The sequence below is a fragment of the Urocampus carinirostris genome, chromosome 12 (genome assembly GCF_059441175.1).
Source record: "Urocampus carinirostris isolate Australia breed hairy pipefish chromosome 12, RoL_Ucar_1.0, whole genome shotgun sequence".
Classification (NCBI taxonomy): domain Eukaryota; kingdom Metazoa; phylum Chordata; class Actinopteri; order Syngnathiformes; family Syngnathidae; genus Urocampus; species Urocampus carinirostris.
In genome coordinates this window covers 11,904,554-11,930,106 of record NC_142360.1, presented here as the reverse complement: position 1 = coordinate 11,930,106, position 25,553 = coordinate 11,904,554, and the positions used below count along the sequence as shown (strand labels likewise).

The following is a 25,553-nucleotide window of genomic DNA, read 5'->3' as shown; positions in this document are numbered from 1 at the left end:
CTCGTACTCACATCAGCAAATCTGCCCTGAAAGTCATGTGCTCTGTAGTCCTCAGCTCTAAAAACTCAGTGCCATCTCGAAGGTGACGATCTGGCACTCTTTGAATATGTGCGCTCCTTCGCATTTTGTGTGTCGTTTGTTGTCATTTTTGTTACACAAATACAACAAACATGCACAGGAAATACAACACAGAAAATTAAATTAGTGCTTTCTAGACAAGGACATGCAGCATGCATTGAAAGACGGACCCAAAAATAGACCTTTTCACGATGATGCTACATGGTAACAGCACTCATTTACAACTACATAGTATATTCATTATGTAAACAGTACATAGAATATCTACGTTTAAGTTCCAACTATTTTTCTAACAGTATAGGTATAAGCTACTTATTGTTTCCTTGGGGCTAACCAGTACCAGAATTTTGAGATTTTATTTTCTTTGTTGGTTAAGTTGAAATTAATACAAAAAGCAACCTTTCAACTTTCTTCAGACATATAAGCCGGATTTAGAAGTATAAAATACAATAATGAAATCAGGGGTTTGGCTTATATGCGCATAAAACAAAATAAACACAAGTGTGGTTGCCTAAGGCTCCCCCCTCACCAAATTTTATTTTTCTGTTCAGTCAATCAGCAGTGTCTTGATTGTGATTGAAAAAGACCACATCCCATTTCATTGTGATTTAGTGTGTTTTATTGCTTTTTTTAGTATTTATTTATTATTGTCTGGTATCAAAATTCATTTACCCATCCATTTTCCCAAACTATTATCAATTGCTAGCTATGAGGAAAAATATATATTTAAAGCTGATCCTTTTTTTCTGTGACCTTGGAAGTACCCTTTGTTTCTAATCATTATGAAAAGGTCAATGCCTGAAATGAACCAAAATGATATACACGTAATGGGATTTTGCAACTTTGGATTGAGTTACCCAAAAATTGGCATCTCTTCTTCGATGACCATGTCGGAGAGCATGAAGTGATGGCTGGCTAGGAGGAACCGGTGGATGACCGCTTCACGAATCTGCAAGGAGAAATTTGAGCCCAGTTTTTATTGTTGCAGAACACATAATACAATTGGTGATAAAAGTAAATTAAATACACTTAATTTATACGGATTTACAACTCCCGAAAATTTAAAAAAATCATTTGACAAGATTCTAGTTAACAAACATATCCCAAAATTCTATATCTTTAGTGAAAGGTTTTGCTCAATCACCTTCTGGAGGTATTTAGCCACCAAGGCTCTGTGGGAATCCAAATGATCTTTAGTGTCAATTATTTCGCCTTCCTTTAGTCTCTTCTCGTAATCCTGTTAGGGGAAAAATTAACAGAGTTTGATTGAAATGTCCCACGTTACTAAAAGAACATGTATAAAAGAGTATTTCTTAATGACATAAGTTGAGTGGCTGCAAATTACCGCAAACACTTTATCCGTGACTTCCCTCTCACGAGAGGGCACGCACTTGTAGTTGCGAAACTCAGGCACTTCCTGGTTGCGGAGGGCCAGTAGACGAAAGCGCCGAGACTGTGCCAGGTCTTCGTCGCTGGCAAAGTTGAACTCTTCCTGCAGCTGCTCCAGACGAAAGTAATCGGGAACTGTCACCTCGCCGCTGCTCGCGACCTGACAAAAACAAATGAAACAAATGTGACAAAATAGAAAGAATATATGGTGATGCATTCCTTTATATCGCCAAATTCCTCAAGTGTGCAGAGGATCAGAGAAAATGGAACCTCAAATTATTCCACGACACATGCGCTCTTCATACAAAACACTGCAGTGACGTCTGAAAACATTTATGACACCCTTCTAGAGGAGAGACTAGTTGAGGTTTTTGACATTATTCATATAATATATAACGGGAGCAATATCTGGTTTGACACTACTTTACTCACAATATTTCAACTTTTTCACCCACAAATCTAGACCTCAATTTATACATCCGAATTGAACAGCAGTGGAAATTATCTATCAAAAAGGCTTTTGTTCTCTTTTCGTATCATCGGATTTATCGCCAGGCCGCTGGAGTTTCCTTTAATCCAGAAATGATGACAAGCTAATGCAATTTAGTCCATTACTGCGGCACCCAACAAGGACAAACACAAGAACCATGTCTGTGCAGTAATCTAGCAGCCCTCGATTGGGATTTCTTTTAGTGAAGTAGTGAATTAGTGCTCATTTTTGTAATCACTCCAATAGTCTCAATCTTGAATAGTTACGAAATAGTCTGGAAACACGTAACATAAACAACTTGCAGTAAAGCTACCTTGAGCAGCTGCATAATGGAGGCATTTTTGGGATCGTTGGGATCCAGTCGTGCCTGCGAGGCCCACTCGCTGATCTTTTTTACATCGCCAGACGATCCAATATGAGAGATGGCGTCCAAGCGAGCAACGTTGCTGAGAAAAAATAAATGCATTAACATGTACGATTAGAGTTGCAGTCTAAATTCTCAAAATGTTCGACCACAGCTTCCTAACCCGTGTAGGGCAGCGGGATGCTGAGACATTGGCGGTGCCAGGGGGACGCCGTCCTCTCCGACACCCCAGCAAACGCTACATGACACCTTGCCGGAAGTCAGGAGGATCATGTTGTCGCTGCCATCCGCCGTGAAGGAAAGGGGAACATCTGTGCATTGGGAAATGTACTCAAAATGCAGTAACAATAACAATATGAACAAAAAATATTGATTTTAAAGGGACAACCTCTAATATATGACGAGGTGTCACTGTATTTTCTTGTGCAACCAAAAACAAGTGCAAAATATTGCTTTATAAGAGAAAATTCTGTAAAAAGAAACATTTTTGAAAAGATTATTTCAGTTAAAAAAATTATCTAACTTGACTTTTTTTGCTCTTACCAATCTGACGATACCTAACCATTTACAATAGCATTGTTTTTTTTCCATCATGAATGTTTGATACCACTTCTAATTAGACAAATCTCTCAGTCTCTTAATAAATAAATGAATCAAATATTGTTTTTAAAGACCTGTATATCTGCATATAACATTTAACCTTTAAAAGGACACTGTAATATTTGACCACTAGATTTCACTAAAACAACCAAAAACGGGTGATACAAAGCACAAGGTAGATTACAAACTACAAAGACAAGAAGTAACCAAACGAGTATTTAAATAAATGCACATTCGTATGATAGTTCATCTATTTTTCCTTATTATTCAAATCAATATTGTTTTTTTTAATAAATGGGTGTTTTTTAGCACTAAAAGGCACTTAATGCAACAATGCCCCTATTAAAAATAAAGATAAACTAAATCATCTGACAAAAAACAAACAATAAAAGTATTGTGTTTGATTATTGAAAATATGACCAAAATACGCTGCTCCACAGCTAAATGTTGAGTTGAAAATGCAGTAAAATAGGTAAAATATTTTTTCCAGGTAAAAACCAGCACGGTGGCCTTGGGGTAGGGCGCCAGTCCGGGAGGTCGCAAGTCATACCCAAAACTTCCACATTGGTACCCATTGCCTCCCTGCTTGGCACTTGGCATTAGGGGTTGGGGTTTGAGTTGGGGGGTTTGGTCCCCTAATGACTCCTGACGTCAAGTATTGCGACACATCGGTGGAGTAGAACTATTGTCGCATCATTTTCTGTGCACAATCTCACAAATGTGAGCCGGCCCCTGATTAATTGGGGATGAGGCGAGGAAAAAAGTAGAATTTTTTTCAAGTATAATTTTCATGATTTATTATTTAAATCACAGGTGTCAAACAGGCGGCCCGCGGGCCAGATCAGGCCCGCTATGGGGTTGAATCCGGCCCGATAGAGAACACTCAGAGAAGCGTAAGAGAAAAACAAGCTGCAGGTTGAAATATGTCAACTTGATGTTGTCAAAGGCAGGTGCCTCGAAACAAAGACACTGTACTTGTATTATTTCTCTCTCTCTCTTTCTTTTCCACCCCTTTTCATCCACTCTCTCTTTCACCCTCTGTGTCTCTTTTTCCTCTTCCTTTGTTGCTCTTTGTCTCTTTCTCTCTCTGTGTCTTTTAACCTCTTTTGTTCTAACTTCCTTTTTTCCTTTTCTCTTTCTCGCTTCAGACCCTTCGCGCTTTCTTTTCTCTTTTCTCTCCTTCTTTCTTTCTATTTCTCTTTGGATTTCTTTCTTCCTCTACCCTTTCCCCCTTTCTCACGACTTTTTCTCTTTTTTTTCTCACGCTCTCTCCCTTCTCTCTCTTTTTCTTTCTTTGTCCCGCCCTCTCTCCTTTTCCCTCCCTCTTTCTCTTATTTCTTTATCTCTCTTTTTCTTTCGCTTTAATCTACTACCGACAGAATGTTTGTTCTATCGTGTGGCCCCCGATTTAAAATGAGTTTGACACCCCTGATTTAAATCATAGAAATAATTCAATTCAAATAACGTTAGATACATTAAATATACTACAAAAACAAGTTAGAAACATTTTAAAATAGGAAAAATACTGAACAAAATGATCAACTTTAATTACTGCAAAATAATTTTTGCAATGAGTCTTTTTAAAATTCATGGGTAAAAACACACACACTGACAGACACTTACCACTGCCCACACCCTCGTGATCAAACATCACCCTCTGGTTGCTACTGAACTCAAATTCTTCGATGACGGAGTTTGCCGGCAACACCGAGGAATGCGGCACGGGGACATAGACTTGTGCCAGGATCGAGTAGGATGAGCCAAACTCTTCAAAGAGCTGCATAGCACAAACACACAGAAAGAAAATCATGACTCCAGTAAAACTGATAAGTGAGGAACTGACATCAGATGGACAATTGTTTTTTTTTTCAGAAGAGGTAGGAAAACGGGTAAAAACATTTCATTTAAAATATTTAAATATTTCCGCGACAGGCATTATAAACTCGTTCTGGTGCAGATGAGGCAAATAGCACCTGTAAGGTGATGCTGCGTGGACAGTTGACAATCTTCAGGTTGAAAATCTGCCCAAAGTGCACTCTGAAGTCAGATGTAAGGATGCGGCTGTGAGTCTGTGACACCTCTTTGTCATTGTAGAGGATTTTGATGAAGATGGAGCGTCTGGCGACATCCTCTCGTCGAGCCACTTCGCCCCTGGCGAAACAGGAAACAAAACATGTGTAAATCCTAACACACACACCTGGCGCCAACCGCTTGGGAAATTTAGCATGGAAGCTTCTGGCTGCAGAACGGCAACGGTGCCGTGCCCCGACACACCTGAGTCCGTTTCCAAGTTTTCTTGGTTACGTGTTTTCGGATCACGTGACCATTCAAAATAGTGACCACAGATTTAGATAATGATTACAAAGATGAGCACATCTTTACTACTGCGCCGAAAGACAACATGAAGGAAGGATGCGTCACATAAAATGTGAGCCCTATAGTTCTAGACCACAGCGCCAGGGCAGCTGTACAGTGGAGAATAGTTCCATATCGAAAGACAGACGTGAAAAGTTGTCTGTGGTGTTTTGATATCATTTGTGGTTTCCACAGTAATGGACAGTATTGCAGTCACTTATCATCGTTCCTCGAGGATTACAGGAAACTCGAGCGACCTGACAATGCCTCCAATGATACGAAAAAAGAACTGCAGCGTTTTTGATGAATAATTTCAACTGCTGTTTAGTTAAGGAAGTGATGTCCCCAAAAATGAGTATCTTTCTTCAGTTTTTCGTTCTGACACGATTTTCGGGTGTTCCGTCCAGGCAACCAAGTTGTTCGGAGACAACGGCAGTATTATCGCCTTGGCACATCCCATCAGGTCACTGCTTTTCAATATGGAAGATGACCTGGACCCCAACTTGCAGACAGGATATTTTGAGGCCCCTACCTTAACATGAGCGTTAAAGGGTCAGTGTGTATTTGCCCACTAGATGTTGGTGAATTCTCTTGTGCCACCGAAAACGAGTGCTAAAAGCACAATGGAAGAAAACAAAATACGGAGACTCAAAGTGACCAAAACACAAAATAAATAAATGAAAAATGAAAAGGCCAAAAATGGTAAATAGTCTGCATTTATATAGCGCTTTTCAAGTGAATGAAAACCTCCCAAAGCGCTTTCCAATGTGCTTCACACTTAAAAAATAATAAAAGAAAAAAAGAGAAAACTGCATTTTTTTTTATATTTTTCTTTAATTTTTTTTCTTTTTTACCCTTTTCCTCCCTTTTACATCATTGTTTTCTATTTTCCTACTCTTATTTTTATTCTCGTTTTTTCACGATGTTTTATTCAATTTTACAAAAAAATATTTTTTCCTTCTTTTTGTCTTTCTTTGTGAAAGGCTGGGTAAATATTGGAAGTGGTGGTTTTTGCTCACTTTCAGTCTCCGTAGTCTTTCTAGCAGTACAAGTAGTGGCACAGTTTTGGTCGCAGTGCACATTTTAGCTACATCTAGTGGACAAATATAAAATAATGTCTTTTTTAAGAAGAGCGGAAGCTTTTTGCAGAAAACACCATTTGGCCAAACCTCACCTGGACCCTAGGTTTTGTGGCCCTTTTAGTTGGTGGTTCATTCAGTCAAATTTGACATGTATCCAAGCTACAGAGTGCATCTGAATAAAAGCTGTGTGCTGAAATTTAAACTTAATTTTGTTTTTAATCCACAGACTTAAACAGCCATAGAAATGAACAAATTGATGTACATTTCTCTTCAACAGCGGCGTTCTAATGCGCACAACGCCGTTTACGAGAGCACTATTTTCAGTTCAGCTCCGACTTTCTTTAAGGTATGTAATCAATCAAGGTGGCCATTATAAAGAAAAATATATTTTTACTACTGCACCACGTAAAATTTGAGGTGCATATTTCTAGACAACAGTGCCAAAAACACCGTACTTTTGGGTGTACTGCCAGATTGAAACACAGACATGTCTTTTTGTGTTGTTGTCATTTGTTGTGTCCGCGCTAATAGACGAATTTGCATTCACTTGTTATCGTTCATTGAAAATTAAAGGAATCTTCAGCAACCTGATATTGACACCGGTGTACTGGAAAGATGAGTAAAGTGTTTTTTCATAGATAACTTTCACTGCTGTTCAATTCGTATGGATAAATAGAAGTCTTAAATTTTTGGGTGAAAAAGTTGAAATATTGAAAGTACGTGGTCAATAATGAATATAGTACCATCAAAGCTCCTGTTATGTATGATATGATTAATGCGGGCAAAAACAGTCTTATATCGGCTCCAGAGTGGCATCTTAAATGCTTTAAGATGTCACCACAGTTTTGTATTTAGAGCGCATGAGTTCTGGGATAAGGAAGCTCTCCGTATTCCTCAGTGCCGAGGGACACATAAGGAATATGGCAACCAATTGCTAAATTTATCAAACATGTTTGATACCCAACGCCATCTGCACCGTGCCGTTTTCCTCCAAACAGTGGCCCCAATCCTGGCATTAAAGGCAAAGTGCCTTTTGCCAGTGGCGGGGAATGGATGGCACCAGGTATGCGCGGGGGTTTAATGCTATTCTTTTCACATCGGAACTACCCCAACTCCCCGTACCTTGGGCAGCGGTCAACCTCAGAGACCTTTCCAGACGCCGTAAGCTCGGGGAAAAGTATGGCTTCGCCGGGCCTGCGGCGTATCCGGGCCGCTTTCTCGCGGACTTGCTCTTCGATGGCCTCAAGATCAGGTTTTTCTGGGGGCACCGGCTTAGGTGGCCCTTCGTCAGAGGGACCCTCGTCGTAGCTCCCCTCCTGCTCTTCTTCTTCCGTATCATCCTGAGCTTGGCCTTTCTTCTTTTTACGCTTCTTCTTCGATTTCTGGCGAGAAGATTGTAACATCGTTTTGAAACACTGGCAGCTTGAAACGCGGTTACAAGAAAAAAAACAGCAATACTACACAAAATATGACATGGAAGAAGTGTTGGGTCACCTGTTTCTTTCTCCAGGCCTTCCATTTGTCTAGCTGCTTCTTGTACTCGATCTGATTCCTTTGGTAGTCTACTTCAGCCTCGGCCTCCAACTCCCAAACTTCGGACAAAATGTCCTTCTCATACTCGCGCTCATCTGACTGGCGGTCCGAGTTCTCCCTGGGGTCCATGCATAAAAATATACAGGCATTCTTACTGGCGGGTTGTGTCAATTAAACATGCCAAGAAATGGGAGAAATGCTGTGCATGTACAGCGAATGACACCATTAACTAATTATTAGAAGAAATAATATAAACATTAGATATTGATACCTTTTAGGGTTTTTTGTATACCACAATTAAAAAGGGGATTGCAAAGAATTTAAAAAAACGATATAAGTGAAAAAAAGAAAAGTTGAATGTACTCTAGGTCTTGCCGTATTAGGCGATTTTATTAGGCGCCAATAATCCGGACAATTAAAGTAACTGCAAGGAATTCTAAACTTTTTTACTCACTCCTGCTATTTTCTGGCTTGTATTATCATTGCAGCCTCTGTAGGCTCATTCATGATGCACGTGCAGTACTTAGGCACTCTGGAATAAACTATTTTTCCTCACCTTTCTTCGGGTTTGGGTTGGTGTTTGGATTAAGCTTGAAGAAGGCCTCTTATTACTGTCACCATTATCATGCACCATGAACAAGAAAAAAGACCCCGCAGGGACGAGCATGACGGCACTCTCCAGCACTTTCCTCAACCCCATTCCTCACACCTAATGTGTTCCGCCCCAACAGCTTTGCTAAAAGAAAGATGAAGGTAAATAGGTGTGGTGAACAGTAAAGCAAACGGGCTCTTGGAACTCAATTGGGCATTGTTAACACAAACTTAATATAGGAATTATTTAAATTTCAACTTTTTTAAGGACACTTCAATTGATACACTCCACCTTTAAGATCAGTCTATTTCTAAAAATGAGTTGAGGCGTGGGTAGCCGCAGTTGACAAGTCAGGCCTACCTGGCAGGTTCAAGGAATGGATCTATCAACACTGCATCCTCCCACAGATCCCCTGGCCCCTTTTGATCTATGAGGTTCCAATCTCTACCATCAAGGGTTTTGAGATGAGAGTCAGCTTGTTTCTACGGAAATGGCTTGGCCTACCTCAAAGCCTGAATAGCATTGTCCTGTATGGCAATAACCACAAGCTGGAGCTCCCCATCAGCAGCCCGAATAAAGAGTTTAAGGTGAGCCGTGCCGGGGAGGTGCTTCAATACAGAGAGTCACAGGGTCCAGAGGACTGGTGGGGACAGTGACTCACGGCAGAGTTTGCCTGGGTAGCAGCACAACATCTAACAACAACAAGGCGAAGGGGAAGTTCCAAATTTTACCGGTGCAACAAGAGGTGCGGGCAGCAGTAGAGGAGTAGCGGGCCAGCAGGACGGTTGAAATGCGACAGCATGGAGCCTGGACAAGGTTGGAGCATACAGTGAACATCATAGTCCCTTGGGGTAGAGTTGTGGGAAGCTGAGCCTCATTGAATACGATTCTTGATCCAGGCCGTATAGAATGCACTACAGAGCCCATTCAAGCTGTTCAGCTGGGGTTCGTGGTCACTAGCTTTTAACCTATGCTCAAAAAGGGGGACTCTGGAGCATATCCTCAGCTGCTATGCAAAGGCCCTGGGTAAGGGGCGCTACCCGTGGTGCCACGACCAGGTCCTGAGAGGCAAAGTAAAGACCCTCAGCTGTGCAGGTGTCTCCGCCCAATGAAGAACTCAATCACTTTCTTCCGGGCTGGGGAGAAGCCACCATCAGAAATTCTCAGAATCAATCCTACCACATACTGCAAGCTGACGTTGTACTCATTTCAGAGGCCTCCAAGAAGATCGTTCTCCTAGAATTTACTGTACCATGGGAGGACCTTATCAAGGGGAATATGCTCAGGAGATGGAGGAGTGCCAGAGGAATAGGTAGAAAAAAAGGTGGAATGCAGCGGGTTCACTGGCCAGTCTCTCTGCAGGGCTTACAACATTTTCATCACAGGGGCCAACAAGCGAAAGCCTATCAAGGATGTCACAGAGGCAGCAGAGTTTGCCTCAAGGAGATTATGGCTAAGAAAAGGTGAAACATGGGTGAGGTAGGACTACCTGGACACAAGTTGGGGTCTGATCAACCCCAGCTGGGTTGCCTGGGTGAAATTTTAAGTCTAAAAGATCCGAATCACTCTGTGACCCCAGTTAAAATCACTGGTGATTTGTCCAGGTTGCATCAATATATTGCAAATGGTCAGTATATTGCAAATGGTAAAAATTATGTACCGTCTCAGAAAGAGCTTGTGAGGCGTGTTGGTGAACCTCTGAAATTCCCTGAGGGCCTTGAGCTCCTTCCACACTTTAATCATGTTCTTCAGCAGAGTCCTGTCCTTCTCCTGCTCACCGTCCCGCAGTTGCCGCGTGTTTCTGCGGCAACATGAGGAAAGACGCTGTAAGAAAATTGCTTGGGAACGTGTAGTCATGTCTGATAGGAAGCACTTACTTGACCTCCAAGCTATACTCCACGATCCTCTGCTGCATGGCCTGCGAGAGATTCTGCTCACTGTGGATCTCCAGCATGTTTCTCATTGTGTTCCTCAGCCCATTCAACTGCGGGACACATCCACAGGTTCAATTTCAATTGTTCATTTTAACAATAAACAAGAACACACCACCATTACTATGTGAATGTGAACAAAACAGGCCTACTCAAAATTTTGGAACAAGCTTTTTTCCCCCTTCGTTATTATTGAAAAAAAAAAAAGAAAACGTTTTTCCCCAGTTATTTTGGATCTGGTATCCGTATCGTCACACGTGTATCAGAAGGCTTTAGGGGCAAATTGAGCTGCAATGGCTTGCAGGAGACATACTCGCTAGGGCTGCTGCAAGTCAAAGCTGAGGTTAGGCTCATTTGCAAAGAGCAGGAGGAAGCTTCACACCGCAAAAAAATGCAAAAAAAATATCAGTTTGAGAATTAGAGTATCAAAAATGAAATATTTTTATTCTAACAGATTATTTATTTAATTGACAAAATATTCACCAAATAATTGGAACAAAATAAAACCTTGTCGGTGAGGTGCTCCGCAAGATTGTTGCGCTGCCGGGTAAGGTACTGGTCAAAAAGCTGAGCCAGGCGTGATGCAAGCACGTGCTCGCGACTGAAGAGCGGGTGATGAGAGAAGATGAGTCCGGACACGTCCACGTCCAGTTGGTAGCCCGCCTCAGTGCCCGCAGCGGTGCCCATGAACTGATGGACACGCTTGAGGGCCTGAAGACTTAGAACAAGACATGTTAGATTTGACAAAAAACAACATTAAAAAAACTACAGCTGACCTTCCTGTAAACTGTCTGCAGGGCGGGGTCCAGGTCATCTTCCATATGGAAAAGCGGCGGCCTAGTGGAGGATTCCTTCATAGGGTCTGCCAGGGCAATAATTCTGCCGTCGTCTCCGAACCACTTGGTTCCCTGGAAGGAATACCCGAAAAAGGTTTCAGGGGATAAATTGAAGAAAGACGGCGCTACGGCTTGTTGGGGGACATTACTTCCTCCATTTTTAAAAGGCGATTTTCCAGAATGTTCTCATTGGAGGGCATCACAACGGGTCGCTCTCCCACGTAGAGACCCTCGTCCTCCAAGTAGCGAGGCTTCATGTTATTTGGTAGTTTGGTTGAGATCGGCACTACAGCGCAAAAAGGTCAAAGAGTTGTTTTGGGGGAAGAACACATTCATACAATTGGAAAAAGATTTCAAACTTTTTGACAAGTTTCCAATATTGGTAAGTGTTAACAGGCATTTATACAAAGAATTGGTAGTCTGAATCCCAGTGTTAGTCGCCTTAAGGTGGTTTATTTTTTTATTGTATAAATGAGTAATTAGCAATTACCATAAATTCCAGACAAAAGGCCCGGTCACACAGCCTTTCACGGGCGTATCGAGGCTGAATCACGGCCAGAAATTTCTGCCTGTGAAGCAGACGCTGTTGGACGCTTTGAGATCGCGATACAGACGAGATACAGCAGTGCTTTACACGCGGTTGGCCGCGTGAAAAAGTTTTGCGCTTCTCAAAACTTTAGACCACGGGTAACCGCGAGAAGCACACGTGGTACACACGAGGTAAAGACGCAGTATGAACGTGCTAGGACGTGCTACGGCCGCGGCCAAGTCGTGGTTACACGCGGGTAGGACGCGAAATTTTAGTGGGTAATCGCGGGTGGAGCACGGTCATAGCACGTTTGTTACCCACGATAAGGATGCGGAACAGTCGCCGGCGTCTGTTTCGCAGGCATACCACGGGAAACAGCGGGTTTAGCCAATTTTGCACATTTTCCACCGCGTCTGCTTCACGGGCAGAAACTTCTGTCCGTGATTCAGCCTTGATACGCCCGTGAAAGGCTGTGTGACCTTAAGACACACCCAACTATAAGCCACACACAATACACTTATGAAGGAAAAAAAAAAAAAAAAACGTTTTGTGCATACATAAGCCGCACCTGACTATAAGCCGCATATGCCCGTGTGCAGCAGTAACACCATGGAACGTGTTCCAGTTCAGGCCACCAACTTTTGTCACCCCTGAAAGCTTTTTTTGGACTTATTATATTTCTTCAGTTTTTCGCACTGCTTTTTCTAGCGCCTCACCATTATATTCATCAATGCGAAGTTTACGTGCACCAGTTCCGTTTCCTTCTTTATCCGCCAGCTCGATTGCTTCTAACTTATAAGCTGCATCATAAGCTTTTCTTTTTTTGCATCTGTTATTTTGAGGGTCTTTTCTTCGTGTACAAAGCAACAAAATTCTTCTGTGTTGTATATTGGCATTTGTGACTTCTTCGTCGACACCACCAGCCTCACTCTTACCGTTTCTGCCCGAGTTTCACGGGCGGCCGTTAAAAAAAATGCATAGATTACCCACGTATCTGCATAAGATGCACGGTTTAAAAAAGTTGCATCTTGTAGTCCGGAAATTATGATGTTGATTGTAATTTTTTTTTTTGGGTAAAAAATCTATATATAGAGGCCTTTCTGAGATTTGAGACAATGAGTACATTAATTAACACACTTAAACAGACAATATACCACTATACACAAGAGCAGGCCTGCGTACCAGTCTGTGAACTGGGAGAATAGACAAGAGCACGATGGCGCCTCGCAAGCGCCCGCAGGCCGATATATTCAGCTTTCTTGACTTCCACAAAGTCTTTGGCCGTCTGCTGGATGGAGAAAATGTTGCAGTCTTGGTCTTGCATGAGAGGCACTTCTTCATTCTGAAGGTGAAATATAAAAAAGAACGTCTTATGAAAGCCAAACGTCCACTGTTGGGTTTATGGAATTTTTTGGGTTATCACATTGGGTCACAAAATTGGCAAAAAGACCATGAGGAAAAAAAAATATTGATTTCATTAGCTCAGGAGGTAGAGCGCTCATCTTGGGATCAAGAGGTCACAGGTTCGATTCCCAGCTCCTCCGTGTTATATGTTGAAATGTCCTTGGGCTAGACACTGAATCTCTAATGCCCCCAATAAGCAGGTAGGCGCCTTGCATGACTGACTCCCTATTGGTGTGTGAGTGTGTGTGTGAATGGGTAAGTGTGAAACACATTGCAAAGCACTTTGGGAGGTCTTCATTGACTTGAAAAGCGCTATATAAATGCAGACCATTTACCATCTTAATATACGGTCTCAAAACTGATACCTTAGCAATAAAAGATAATGTAAGTCAATCCATTTTTTCAGGAAATTGACTAGATCTCTAAGTTCGTGTCAGTTTCCTGCCAATCCGGCAGCGAAACAAATGTCAGTGATGTTGTCTCCCCCAATACTGACTGTACGTTCATGTTGCCCCAGAGCTTCAGACATGATGCGCTCCAGGAAGATGTTGAATAAGGTTGGAGAGAGAATGCATCCCAGTCTCACATCGACTGTGGTTCGAAACCACGCTCCAATGGTACCATTGATAAATACTGCACTGGTGGGATTGTCATACTGTTGTTCAAAGGTCAGAACTAGTTTCTGGCCCATGTTGTACATCTGCATGGTGGCCCATAAAGCGGCTTGCCACACTTTGTTAAACGCTTTCCCAAAATCAACAAAAACATGATTTAAAAAAATAAATAAAAATCATTTTATTTTATTATTATTATTATTATTATTTTTTTAGACCCTCGAAGCTCTGAACCCGCGAACGTGGAACCGCGAAGTAGCAGGTCCCACTGTATATATGTATGTATATATCCATCCATCATCTGCACCGCTTATCCTCCGTAGGGTCGCGGGGTCGCTGGAGCCCATCGCAGCTATCTTCAGGCAGTGGGCAGGGGACACCCTGAACTGGTTGCCCGCCAATCGCAGGGCACACAGGGACAGACAACTTATTCTCCCATTAACTCCCAGGGACAATTTGGACCGGCCAATTAACTTGACAAGCATGTTTTTGGAATGTGGGAGGAAAGCGGGGTGCCCGGAGGAAACCCACGCAAGCACGGGGAGAAGATGCAAACTCCACACAGGGGGTTTGATCTCACGACCTCAGAACTGTGCCGCACACGCGCTAACCACTATATATATATATATATATATATATATATATATATATATATACACACATAACATTTGATAAATGTTATCATCATATTTTTAACATTTGAGTTTGGCTGGCCAGATGACAAAGTCCAATGTGGTCATTTGTCAAACCATCCCACTCGCTGACAGGAATACTGTCATTCTGCGCATGTTACCTCCAGAATATCCTTTTTTTGACGCCGTGCCCTCAAATGGCAGCAAACTGGAGCACAAGAAAGTCTACAAAAATATCTTACGTTGTCTTGTTGTTGGTCCTGGCTGTTTTCTTCAGCCTCTCCAAGGTCCTGGCTGCCGCTGTCGCTCGTTTTCCCCTGCTTTTGACTGATCCCGCTCGTGCCCTCCTCCGGATCTGGCTCAGGCTCCGGCTCAAAGTTGAATGTGAAGAAGTTATAGGCTTCCTCATTGCTTGGACGCACCTTGTTTACCTGTTTGAATTTCCCGTGGGCAAACAGCTGCATAACCCACTCATAATGCACAGACACATTTAAAACCAACTGAATAGTTTCAGTCTTACTTGTTTAGTGGTTTCTCTGAACGTAACTCTGGTGCTGTTGGCTTGAGGAACTAGCTGTGTGCTGGAATCACCTTCCGAATCAGCCTGTAGTAGTGCAGCAGCATTTCAGCCGCAATCATATTGTGCACAACTGTACTTTCTTAAAATCCATTATTATATATCATTGATTAAAGATATCAAATTGTATTTGTTTTGAATAAATATTGCCCCTATATAAATACCCACCTCTCTGTCTGACCTAACTATTATCGGTCTGTCCCGCAGACTCTGCCGGTGACTGGCATCGACGGCAGATGCCTCTTGACGCTGTAGGCTCTCGCCTTGCGACTAAAGCACATGACGAGACACAAAATCAACAAAGACGTGCCAATCTTGAACAAAACAAAAATGACTTTCTCACTCACCCTGGCTGCTCTCAGCTTCTCCTCCAAACGTCTCGTCACGAAGCGGTCGAACTTCTGAGAAGTGCGACTTGATGAGGCTTTGGAAGCAGGGCCTAGAAAATGAAAAACATTGTGGTGAAAACATTTGTTTTTTAACTGCACATCATGAAGAACTGTCACTTAATCTACCAATTTGTGAATTATAGATTACTTCAAAAATGTTTGTATTGTTTCTAAATAAAAGAATAGTCTTTGAGGTGTACACTCTTCTTAAATTATATCTGAACAAAATGTAATAGTTTTGATGGGTACTTGCTTGTTTAAGTCAAGTCAGGTCATGTTTATTTGCATGGTCCTTAATCACAAATAGTCTCAAAGGGCTGCACAGACCAAAGATTATTGCGAACCACTGACTATTACGGCACCATCCCCTGATCTAAAACCTACATGAGGACAAATAATACACAGATATTGTCAACATAAAATATAGGTTATTCATATGCTATAGAATACAAGTGTGTTATAAGCCTAGATTTAAACAGTTCCACTGAGGTTGCAGATCGAATCTCAGGGTGAAGAGCATTCCACAGCACTGGGGCCCGAATGGAGAATGCTCTCGAACCTGCGGATCTCTTCTTGGCTCTTGGGATCACTAGTAGACCATAAGTTACATAACTTTATTTATGTAACTTTCCTTTTTCATTCCCAGCGGTCCAAATTCATCTTTTGGGGACTTGTCGAGGTAAAAAGACTTACTGGCTGATGGGCGGTTCGCCGTCCTCCTTGAAAAGTCGTCATCTTCACTGAGGCGCTGAACACTAGGGACTTCCTCCACTTCGTCACCAGTAACCTCCTGAGCTGAAATCTGCTCCAACAGCTGTTAGAAAAATAAAAATTAAAAGTCCACTAAGTCAATCCTGCCATACACAATTATGATTAGAAAACAGTTAACGTTATTTGTGAGAAGAAAAACAAATTTTATGGAGAGTTTTACAATCTACTGTCACTACCTTATTGAAGATTGCGTGACATTATGGTGAGGAAAAAAAGTAAGAACAAGACAAACCTTTTTCCTTCTCATCTGTCTTTGAGCCCGTAATTTTTGTTTCAAAGTTTCTCCCGGGTCTTCCTCGCTGCTTGGATCCTCCAAAGTAACATACAATACAAAGTCAGCGAGCCTAAAAGAAATACCTAAAATTGCAAGCAAGAAAATATAAAAAAACAGAAACTGTACTTTTCACCTACCTTCATTGGTGTCTGTAGCGACTCTTGGCTCAATCTAGAAGACGGAACCAGAGCCTGGAAAGAACATGTTTGGTCACGTTTGACATGATGCGTTCAAGCATGCTTGAGTGTTTTAGGCGTCCGAGGTAAACACAAAAATTACACTAAATTCAGTGGAACTATCTTAGTTTGGCTCTTTTGCTTCATCGAATGCCAAACACCATGACCCACAGAACTAACAAGTTAATAGAGGCGTAATAAAATAAAAAGTCGGGAAAAACAGAATATACTGTCACAAAGCTTACAAATGATGACCACACATTTAAAAATGGGGGATGATACATTTCCGGATGAAATTCTGACATAAACACAGCAAACATGTCTACGGAACTAAAAATACAAATACATCGCAAACTTGTGAAAAAAAAAAAAAAAAAAAAAGATTCTAAAAATGGAAGAAAATCATTCACAATTACAAGGAAAAACTGTCTTGAAACACAAAAACAGAAAATGAAACCTGACATAAATTTGGCAAGAAAAAGCAAAATGCAATTTATCATTAAACAAAAGAAGCTTACATTTGTTTTAATTGAGAAGTCGAAGGAAAGGCTATTATTTAAAAAAATAAAATAAATGTTCCTCCTATAACGAAGAAAGTCAGAAAATTAACACAATTTTTTTGCAGTGGTAATTTATATCAGGTTTTTTTCCAATTTATTTGAGCCAAGGCAGAATATTTGCATTGAAAGATCTTTATCACATCATTTAAGCTTAAATTATCAAATTCAAAGTATAGAGTTGTTCTTATAAATAGTGCTAACTGTGGCTTAGTTGGTAATACATGTCATTCAGATTGGTTATAATCTACACACAGTTTGGGATTTTAATATATTTTCTTAACCTGATTTTCAAGTTTTCCAATTTTTGTATCTTGTCTTTCAAGAAACATTACCAAAAATACAATTTACAATTAAAGAAAAACATTTTTTTTTGTAAAATAAGAAAATAAATCAAATCAGCAACATTATGAGCAAGATTTTTACTTTATTTGACTCATTGTTTGCCATTGTAATCTTAAACAGCTCCTTCTCAATGTTTCTTAATTTTTCTCATGCTGAGGTTTTTGATTTCTTCTTTGCACTCGTGTAGGTTTTAGATCAGGGGATGATGTAATAAGTTTGTAATAGTCTGTGGAGCCCTTTGAGACTCCTTGTTTTTGGTTTGAACAAATTTATTGACACTAAAAACAGAAAACAATCATGACAATCTCAACAGCAATTAAGCACATTCACAATATTATATTCCAATATTACGTTTTTAACAGCAAACACAAAGTGAGGTTTGAACAAACCTTCTCGAAAATCAAACATATTCACAATTTCATTATATAACATCTTTGTTAGTGTCAATAGATCCGTCCAGGCCAAAGTCGATTGTCCTCGGTCTGAACAAATCCACTGACACCAACAGCAGCAAAACACAGCCATCAAGCATATTCACAATTTTTTTATATTTGACAATATGACGTGACGATATGACGTTTTAACATTTTTTCCTGACATTTTCAACATCAATTAAACAATTTCAGAGTTATTTTCTTTTAACAGTAGTTAACCAGCGTGTAAAAGGCAATACTATTGTGCAAGGGCATAGCTCTGCCATCCCACCCTCCCAAGCAGCATTCTTCCAGTCCTCTGTGTGGGTCCTTTCCCTTCTGCGTGGGTCCTCTCCCTTCTGGGTTCCACAACCCAGGCCGTTGCTGCCGGGACTCCCACAGTGTAGCTCCGGCTCCCCCCTCCGGGTGGGTGCAGACGAGTCTTCTTTATGGCTGCGTCCTAGGCCCGCCGCTCGCAGATTGTATGGTATCTGCAGCCATTTGGAGCACAGCCACGGGGGGGATCTGCCTGCACCTCCATACCAGCAGGTTTCTGGAGGTCCAGATGGCGTCCTTGATGGCGGCGAGAGTGAGCCAGTCCCTGGCAAAGTCGTTCCGAGGCCTCCTCGACCGACTCACCCCGTAAAGCACGTACTGTGCATCAGGGACCTCTCCTGCTGGCAAGTCCGGGAACTTTCCTAGTTGTTCGGCCATTGTCCACAAGACCTGGGCAGCGCTGCACTCACAAAAAAGGTGCCTCACCGACTCCTGGGCGCCACAGCCAGGTCGAGGGCACGTCGAAGTCGCTGACATTCCTCGGTGGTGCATTACAGCTCTTGTGATTAAGGGCTATACAAATAAACATGACTTGACTTGATCAACCTCCATCCATCCATCTTCTGCACTGATTATCCTCAGTAGAGTCGTGGGGATTCTGGAGCACCTCCATCTTCTGGCAGTGGGCAGGGGGACAGCTTGAACTGGTTGCACGCAGTTGCAGGGCACACAGAGACAGACAACTCACACCTAGGGACAATTTGGACCAGCATATTAACCTGAAATGCATGATTTTCGAATGTGGAAAGAGAACCGGAGTGCCCCGATGTAACTCACGCAAGCAAGGGGAGAACATGCAAACTCCACACAGGAAGGATCGATCTAACAACCTCAAAACTGTGACGTGGACGCGTTAACCACTCATCCACCAGGCTGCCCCTCACTAACCTCATTCATTGTTTATTGTATTTCCATGAACTATTTCATGAGCATACAATAAATGTAAAAAAATTGCTGCCACCTAATATGGATAAATGTTAATTATTTAGATGATCATTGGGAAAAAAGCAAAGATAGTGATCAATGTGGTAGTCGAGGTAAAATCTGGTATTTTCCTTCGGCACACTAGTCAATGTCTCATGCCATGGCAAAATGGTTAAAAACACACAGCTTCAGATAACATGTACTCCGACTCATTTTGACCTGCTCATCGTCGTCTTCGTGTTTGAGTTTCCCCAAAGTTTCTTTCAAGGACCGCCGCTGCTGTCGCAGTTTATCTCGAATGGCGCTAGGAGAAAAAAGGGATGCAGAACAATTAGCGTTAGCTTAGCCCCGTGGCTAATTATTGCAATTTAACGTGGAATTACAAATGTTTCGTGATTGGCTAAAGCTAAAAACATGCTAACTCTCTTACTGTACAATACCTCGGAGAAGCCATTGCGAAAGGTATAGTTCTCTTTCACGCGAAATCAGGGTTAATACATCGCAACTGTTGCACTACAGAGTTATTGTATGGGTGAAGGGTACTCGTAAAAAATGTTGTGTTCGGTAAAATGTAATCCTAAAATACATTGTTATTCCCAAACTATTCTGAATGGAATTACGGTAACAAAGTAGTGATTTTGTCTAATCCCCCGTTTGTGCGACACGCTGTGACGTTTGACAGTTTTAAGTCGCTCATTGGCTGATTAAAAGTGTCTGTCATGAAAAACCGCTCTGCAATTGGTGTATGTAGGATTGACCTTCCCACAAGGAAACGGTGCCTAGTAACGCAAGGACGCCGTCTCTGCCAGACGCTCCTGAATATCTAAAATAAATAAAAAAAATTGGTGAAAGTATTATGATTATTATTATTTTATACGATAACTTTCTATGTGTTAGTTTTTTTGTAAACTGTTATTGGAAAAAATAAATAAATAAATAAATAAATAAATATATATATATATATATATATATATATATATATATATATATATGATCTATATATATCATATATATATCTCATCTTATTAGCTGCACCGCTTATCCTCAGTAGGGTAGCGGGGGCGCTGGAGCCCATCCCAGCTATCTCCGGGCAGTGGAAAGGGGACACCCTCCACTGGTTGCCAGCCAATCGCAGGGCACACAGGGACAGACAATCCGCTCGCTCATTCACACCTATGGACGATTTGGACCGGTCAATTAAGATGACATGCATGTTTTTGGAATGTGGGAGGAAACCGGTGGCGCAGTGGTTAGCGCGTGTGGGGCACAGTTCTGAGGTCATGAGATCGAACCTCATGTGTGGAGTTTGCATGTTCTCCCCATGCTTGTGTGGGTTTCCCCCGGGCACTCCGGTTTCCTCCCACATCCCGGCTGTCGCCGTCCTTACCTGTATCCGGCTCGTCTGCCCCTGGCTTCCCGATCGTCTCCGACTCCCTGACTTTTTCCTTCCTTCGACCACGCTCCAATCTCCTGCCCCGGCTACTCGACCCGTGTTTGCCCACCGACCACGCTCTGATCTCCCGTCCCGGCTACTCAATTCGTTCCCGCCTTCCGACCACGCTCCGATCCCGTGAGCTCCCTGCTCCTCCTGCCCAGCGATTGACGGATTGCTGGCGCTTGCTTTCCCATACTTAACTTCTTAGCTTCCGTAATAAAGTTTGTTGTGAAACATTATGCGTTTGGGTATGTATTTATGTTTGTATGTAACATATCCTGCTCTCTTCAGGTATTGTTCTGACAGCTTTTAACTCCCGTGTCATTAAACACATGTATAAACGACTCATGGTTATTTAGTTTTCCTCATCCCAAGATTTTTCAAGTTTTTCCTTGCCCTCATGTAGGCTTCAGATCAGGGGATATTGTAATGGTGGTCTGTGCAGCCCTATTGAGTTTTGTGATTGAGGGCTATAGCCGCTATACAAATAAATGTGACTTGACTTGACTAATAGTGAGGCACAGTGAAAGACTGGTTTGCATTTTAGACGGTTAGGATAATCTCCAGAATGAACGAATACATATGAATTGTCCGTGTGGCGCCAGCTGCGGCTCATCGACGGATTGGCTTTCCGTCTATTTAAGCTCAGTGCTCTCACTCTTCCTTGGTCAGTCCGTCAACAAACCTCTGCCCCGTAAGATGTGGGGTTTGACTCAGTCCTGTTTCCTGTTGGTATTTCCTGTCCGGTATTGTTCCCGTTTATATTTGTCCTGTTTAATATCGGTTTCCAGTTTCGTTCTATTTTTGTCCTGGTTATTATTCTCTCCAGTTTTTGTTCCCGCCTAGTTTGTCCGGTTTAATTTCGATATCCTTTTTCATTATCAATCCTGTCTGTCCCGTCCTGTCTGGTATCGACCCCATCTGTCCAATATCTACTCAAGCAATTTGTATCGATCTCCTCGGACTCTGGCTTCCTATCGTTTCACGCCAGACTGCTGCCTAACGTGCATGACTTCCCATTTCCCATAAAATAAAAGGCTTGTGTGAAAAACGTCACGCGTTTGGGTCCTGATCCTGTTCAGGTTAATGACAATATATCACTATACTCAGACAGTACAAAAAAACACACAATTTGACCGTAAATAGCACACTTGTTGGGTTTTTATTTAGCAAGTGATTTGAAACCAACAAAAACAACTGCAATCACCAGATAAATACAAAACAAGGCCAAATAAAATACAAAATGCAATGTTCACTTTGCATACCAAATTACCGCTCAGTTATAATTGTTACCATCTGAAAAACTCAATCAACTTGTGTGTTGTATGTAAACTCTGATTTAAGAAATCAATCAAATTAGAAACAGGTAGCTTAATTCAAATATCTTAGCAATTATTATATTTTGCAGTTCCACATAATAATATAAAATCATACGAATGGCATTTAAAAAATTCCAAGAATTCAGCTACGGTTGCTTAAAAAAATCCAGAAGGTACAAACCAGGTCAAAATATGCATGTAAAAGTCTCTCTTTATGTTAGCAAAACACTATCCAAAATAACTACAATCATTTACATCAGTACAAAGATATTTGGATTTAAAAATAGTTGCAATGAAAAAACGGGGTCTGGTTTTACTTGCTTTTTTTCCTTCCTCATTGGACAGTAAAAAATGACACTGGATCAGAAAAATTCGCAAAATATGCCATGAAAAAAATAAAATCTGCATCTTAAAAAGGTTTAACACGGTTAAGTCTTACTTTTTATACAAACATTAGAAACGGTATTGCACGCCACAACACAGAATCGAGCTTAGTCAGCCTTTCATAATGTGTTATTCTAAAGAGAGAGAAAGAGAAAGAAGAATTCAAGTTTCAGAGCGGGAGAGTTTCAAGTGTCTTCCGGAAACTAGAAGAAGAACAAAACCTTCATGTTGCCTTCTGTCAAGAGTGTGTAGGAAAGTAAGAATTATATCAAAAACTGCGGATGTGTGTGCATGTGTGAGTGTGTATGTATTAGCTTGTGTTGTGGTAAATAAAGTTAGGTTTTGTACATTATCAACCCTCCGTTACCGGTGCAATTTGACCCAAGGCATGTCGACTTATTAACTTTTAAGATTTTTCTGTTAATATTTGTTTTCAGAATGTCCATCATGATGAATTCATTGCACTACTTCGCCTAGGAGACACAGCATAATGGAGTCATAACACAAATCCAGAAGACTTTTGCAGCAACGATAGTCATGTGACGGTGAATTTCTCTGTAGTGATGGTTCATATATATTTGGTTGCATTAATACTGACTAAAGACTTGCCTGTTCAAATATTTTTTTAATAATAGTTACGTGTAATGTGAACGTACACATCTTGCAATTGTTGAACATAAAAGTACAGTAATCCCTCGCTACGTCGCTCTGCAGTTATCGCTGGTTCACTGCTTTGCGGATTTTGAATGGAATAGGTTTTTTTGTCATATATATATCAAAGTATTGTCCATTGTGTTCTGCACCAGACAGCAGACAGCAACTGCTGTCATGTGGGCAGGTTGTATGTATGTGTGTATTGAGTGGGCGTGACCGCCTATGCGTGCTACTGTAATAGGCTGGTGTAAGCTGTCAGTGAAACAGCAGGGCAGGTGCACAAGTCAACGTGGCCACCAAAACAAACTGCGAAGCATGACCACAGTTAGCTTTTAGTGCAGGGGTCGGGACCTTTTTGACCAAAAGAGCCATACAAGCAAAATCATTCTTATAAAAATGAGAGAGCCAAAACATACAATATATTTTAAGACAACATTCAACAAAACCCGCTCTCTAGACAAAAACGAATTTGTCAGCGCATTTAATTTCATTGTGTGTCATTTGATGATTAGATCAAATCTATGAAATAATAATAAAAATACCAGCGACTGTGTCCCATATCAATAGAATTACTAAAAACAATATACTTCAACTTTGCTTCACAGCTACTTAGGAAACTCATTTTGACCGTCATTCTTGTTCTAAATAATGGTTTGAAGCAAGTTTTTTCGTGAAAATGTCACAGAATACTGCAAACGATAAGCATATCATTGTATTAATCTACGGCGCTGACCATACTGAGCAAGAGAGCAAAGGGAGAACCTTTCGCTGTGAGCAGAGATCCGCCTACCTCTACTGCTCACCCAATCAAACTGCTGTCAGTGGTTTGCTGGTGTTTTTGGGTGTTATCTCAACAGGGAACATACATAGTTTAATAAGCTTCCATTTAAAGGATTTTTTAGCGACCTACTGCCAAAACGGGGTATGTTGGTGTGACCAACCAGTGTAAACAGTAGGTACAACAGTACATGGCTTATACAGTATATACTGCGCTGAACTTGACTGACTCAGTGTTGCCTTGAAATGTTTAACCTTTTAGATAGTGAAATTTCCAGGTTAGGTTAAACAAGAAAATTGTTGTTGTAACCGGAGGGTTGATAGAGGACAGAAGTACCACTTTTAAATAGAAAAATACAATCAAAATCAAATATTTTTTGTCTACAAAAATAGTGACATAAGTGTGATCTTTTTCTTTACAAAATATGACAACAATTATATGAAAACAAAACAAAAGGGAAAACAACACAGATCAAGTTTTACAGGTGACCGTGAGCAAACATTAGGGACAAACGTTTTGTATAAATTAGAAAATATTTAGTTTCTTCTGTAGCCACACACACATACACACGCGATTAAATTAAGACTTCACAAACTGCACGTGAGAAAAAATAAAATTGCACACTAAATCGTCGGTTGGACAATAAATAACAGGAGGCTTTCGAAGAAAATCTGCACTTAAATCACATATGGTAAGAAAAAAAGTAGTGCATCAATATATATAATATATATATATATATATATATATATATATATATATATATATATATATATATATATATATATATATATATATATATATATATATATATATATATATATATATATATATATATATATATATATATATATATATGTTACTGTATGTAAAAAAAATGAAATTAGGTCCAGTGTGGGGAAGTAGTTAACACGAGGATAGTGACATAACTATAACAACACATTAAATACACTCGTGTAACTTGTACAGGACGGTCCGAGCAATATTATTTCGAAACATCGTCCGATCAAATCCTTCGTGTCCAGGTCACTATAGAAACGCGAGCCTCTCACTGATGTTGAACAGACAAACACACGCACGCAAACATACATGGACGAGATAAAAATAAAAAAACAAAAAATCTAAAAATCTAAAGAAACACGAAACCAAAACAGCACTCTATTTGTTTTCTCGTCCACTAAAGACTACAGGAGATTTTACGCTTTTTTACGTAAGCACATATAAACACTGAAGCATGCAGATATAAATCTGTAATTTTTAGAAAATATGATTTTGCTCAAGAATTTAACCCTAACACACGTTTGTTTTCAACCCAGAGCTACTTTGTAAACTGAGTCGTCTATTTTATTTTTTATCATTTGTTAAGATTGTAGTTCCATCTGGCATGCTAGCTAAAACATGCTCTGCCATAAATGCATCATATGTTTCTTTCTTGTTCATCTAAATGTATCTAAGTTACTGTATAAGGTCATTTTGTCTCTAAAGGAGATATTTTCAGTTTTTGTATGCTCAGTTTTCGAAGTAACATGGAAAAATCCTCATAAATCTTTGCCAGTTCCACTGACACATTTTATAAATGTGTAAAAACTTGCACAATTTGGTTTTAGCTACACTAAGTCCTAACATCATATGTTTAATTGAAGTAAAACTTTAGCCTTTTTTTCTATTCACTACTCATGACAAATGCTGACTTTAAAGGGACAGTGTGTAATTCAGTGCCTAGTGGTACAAAAAAACTTTCATTCATTAAGAAAAACATTGATTTGACTTATAGGCAAAATTACCTAAACAATCA

The 25,553-nt window shown here is 40.7% G+C and overlaps 1 protein-coding gene across 4 annotated transcripts in view; it reads right to left on the bottom strand.

Moving 5' to 3' along the window:
* Positions 1-19,812, bottom strand: part of cc2d2a (coiled-coil and C2 domain containing 2A) — a 44,095-nt gene extending 24,283 nt beyond the window's left edge. For 2 of the 4 annotated variants that reach the window (XM_088350554.1, XM_088350555.1), the window contains exons 1-25: positions 19,632-19,812; positions 19,411-19,495; positions 16,578-16,631; positions 16,399-16,476; positions 16,089-16,209; positions 15,354-15,445; positions 15,175-15,276; positions 14,950-15,033; positions 14,672-14,860; positions 12,962-13,121; positions 11,400-11,536; positions 11,191-11,322; positions 10,922-11,125; positions 10,361-10,467; positions 10,144-10,284; positions 7,853-8,009; positions 7,481-7,740; positions 4,895-5,072; positions 4,545-4,698; positions 2,485-2,632; positions 2,271-2,403; positions 1,424-1,627; positions 1,223-1,315; positions 936-1,027; positions 12-116 (exon numbers count right to left, since the gene is read on the bottom strand). In XM_088350554.1, coding sequence (XP_088206680.1) covers positions 12-116; positions 936-1,027; positions 1,223-1,315; positions 1,424-1,627; positions 2,271-2,403; positions 2,485-2,632; positions 4,545-4,698; positions 4,895-5,072; positions 7,481-7,740; positions 7,853-8,009; positions 10,144-10,284; positions 10,361-10,467; positions 10,922-11,125; positions 11,191-11,322; positions 11,400-11,536; positions 12,962-13,121; positions 14,672-14,860; positions 14,950-15,033; positions 15,175-15,276; positions 15,354-15,445; positions 16,089-16,209; positions 16,399-16,476; positions 16,578-16,631; positions 19,411-19,495; positions 19,632-19,645 — 3,224 coding nt within the window. In that variant the 5' untranslated portion in view covers positions 19,646-19,812. The remainder of the gene's footprint in view (positions 1-11; positions 117-935; positions 1,028-1,222; positions 1,316-1,423; positions 1,628-2,270; positions 2,404-2,484; positions 2,633-4,544; positions 4,699-4,894; positions 5,073-7,480; positions 7,741-7,852; positions 8,010-10,143; positions 10,285-10,360; positions 10,468-10,921; positions 11,126-11,190; positions 11,323-11,399; positions 11,537-12,961; positions 13,122-14,671; positions 14,861-14,949; positions 15,034-15,174; positions 15,277-15,353; positions 15,446-16,088; positions 16,210-16,398; positions 16,477-16,577; positions 16,632-19,410; positions 19,496-19,631) is intronic. The other 2 variants (XM_088350556.1, XM_088350557.1) reach the window with 1 other exon arrangement.
* Positions 19,813-25,553: the final 5,741 nt, after the last annotated feature.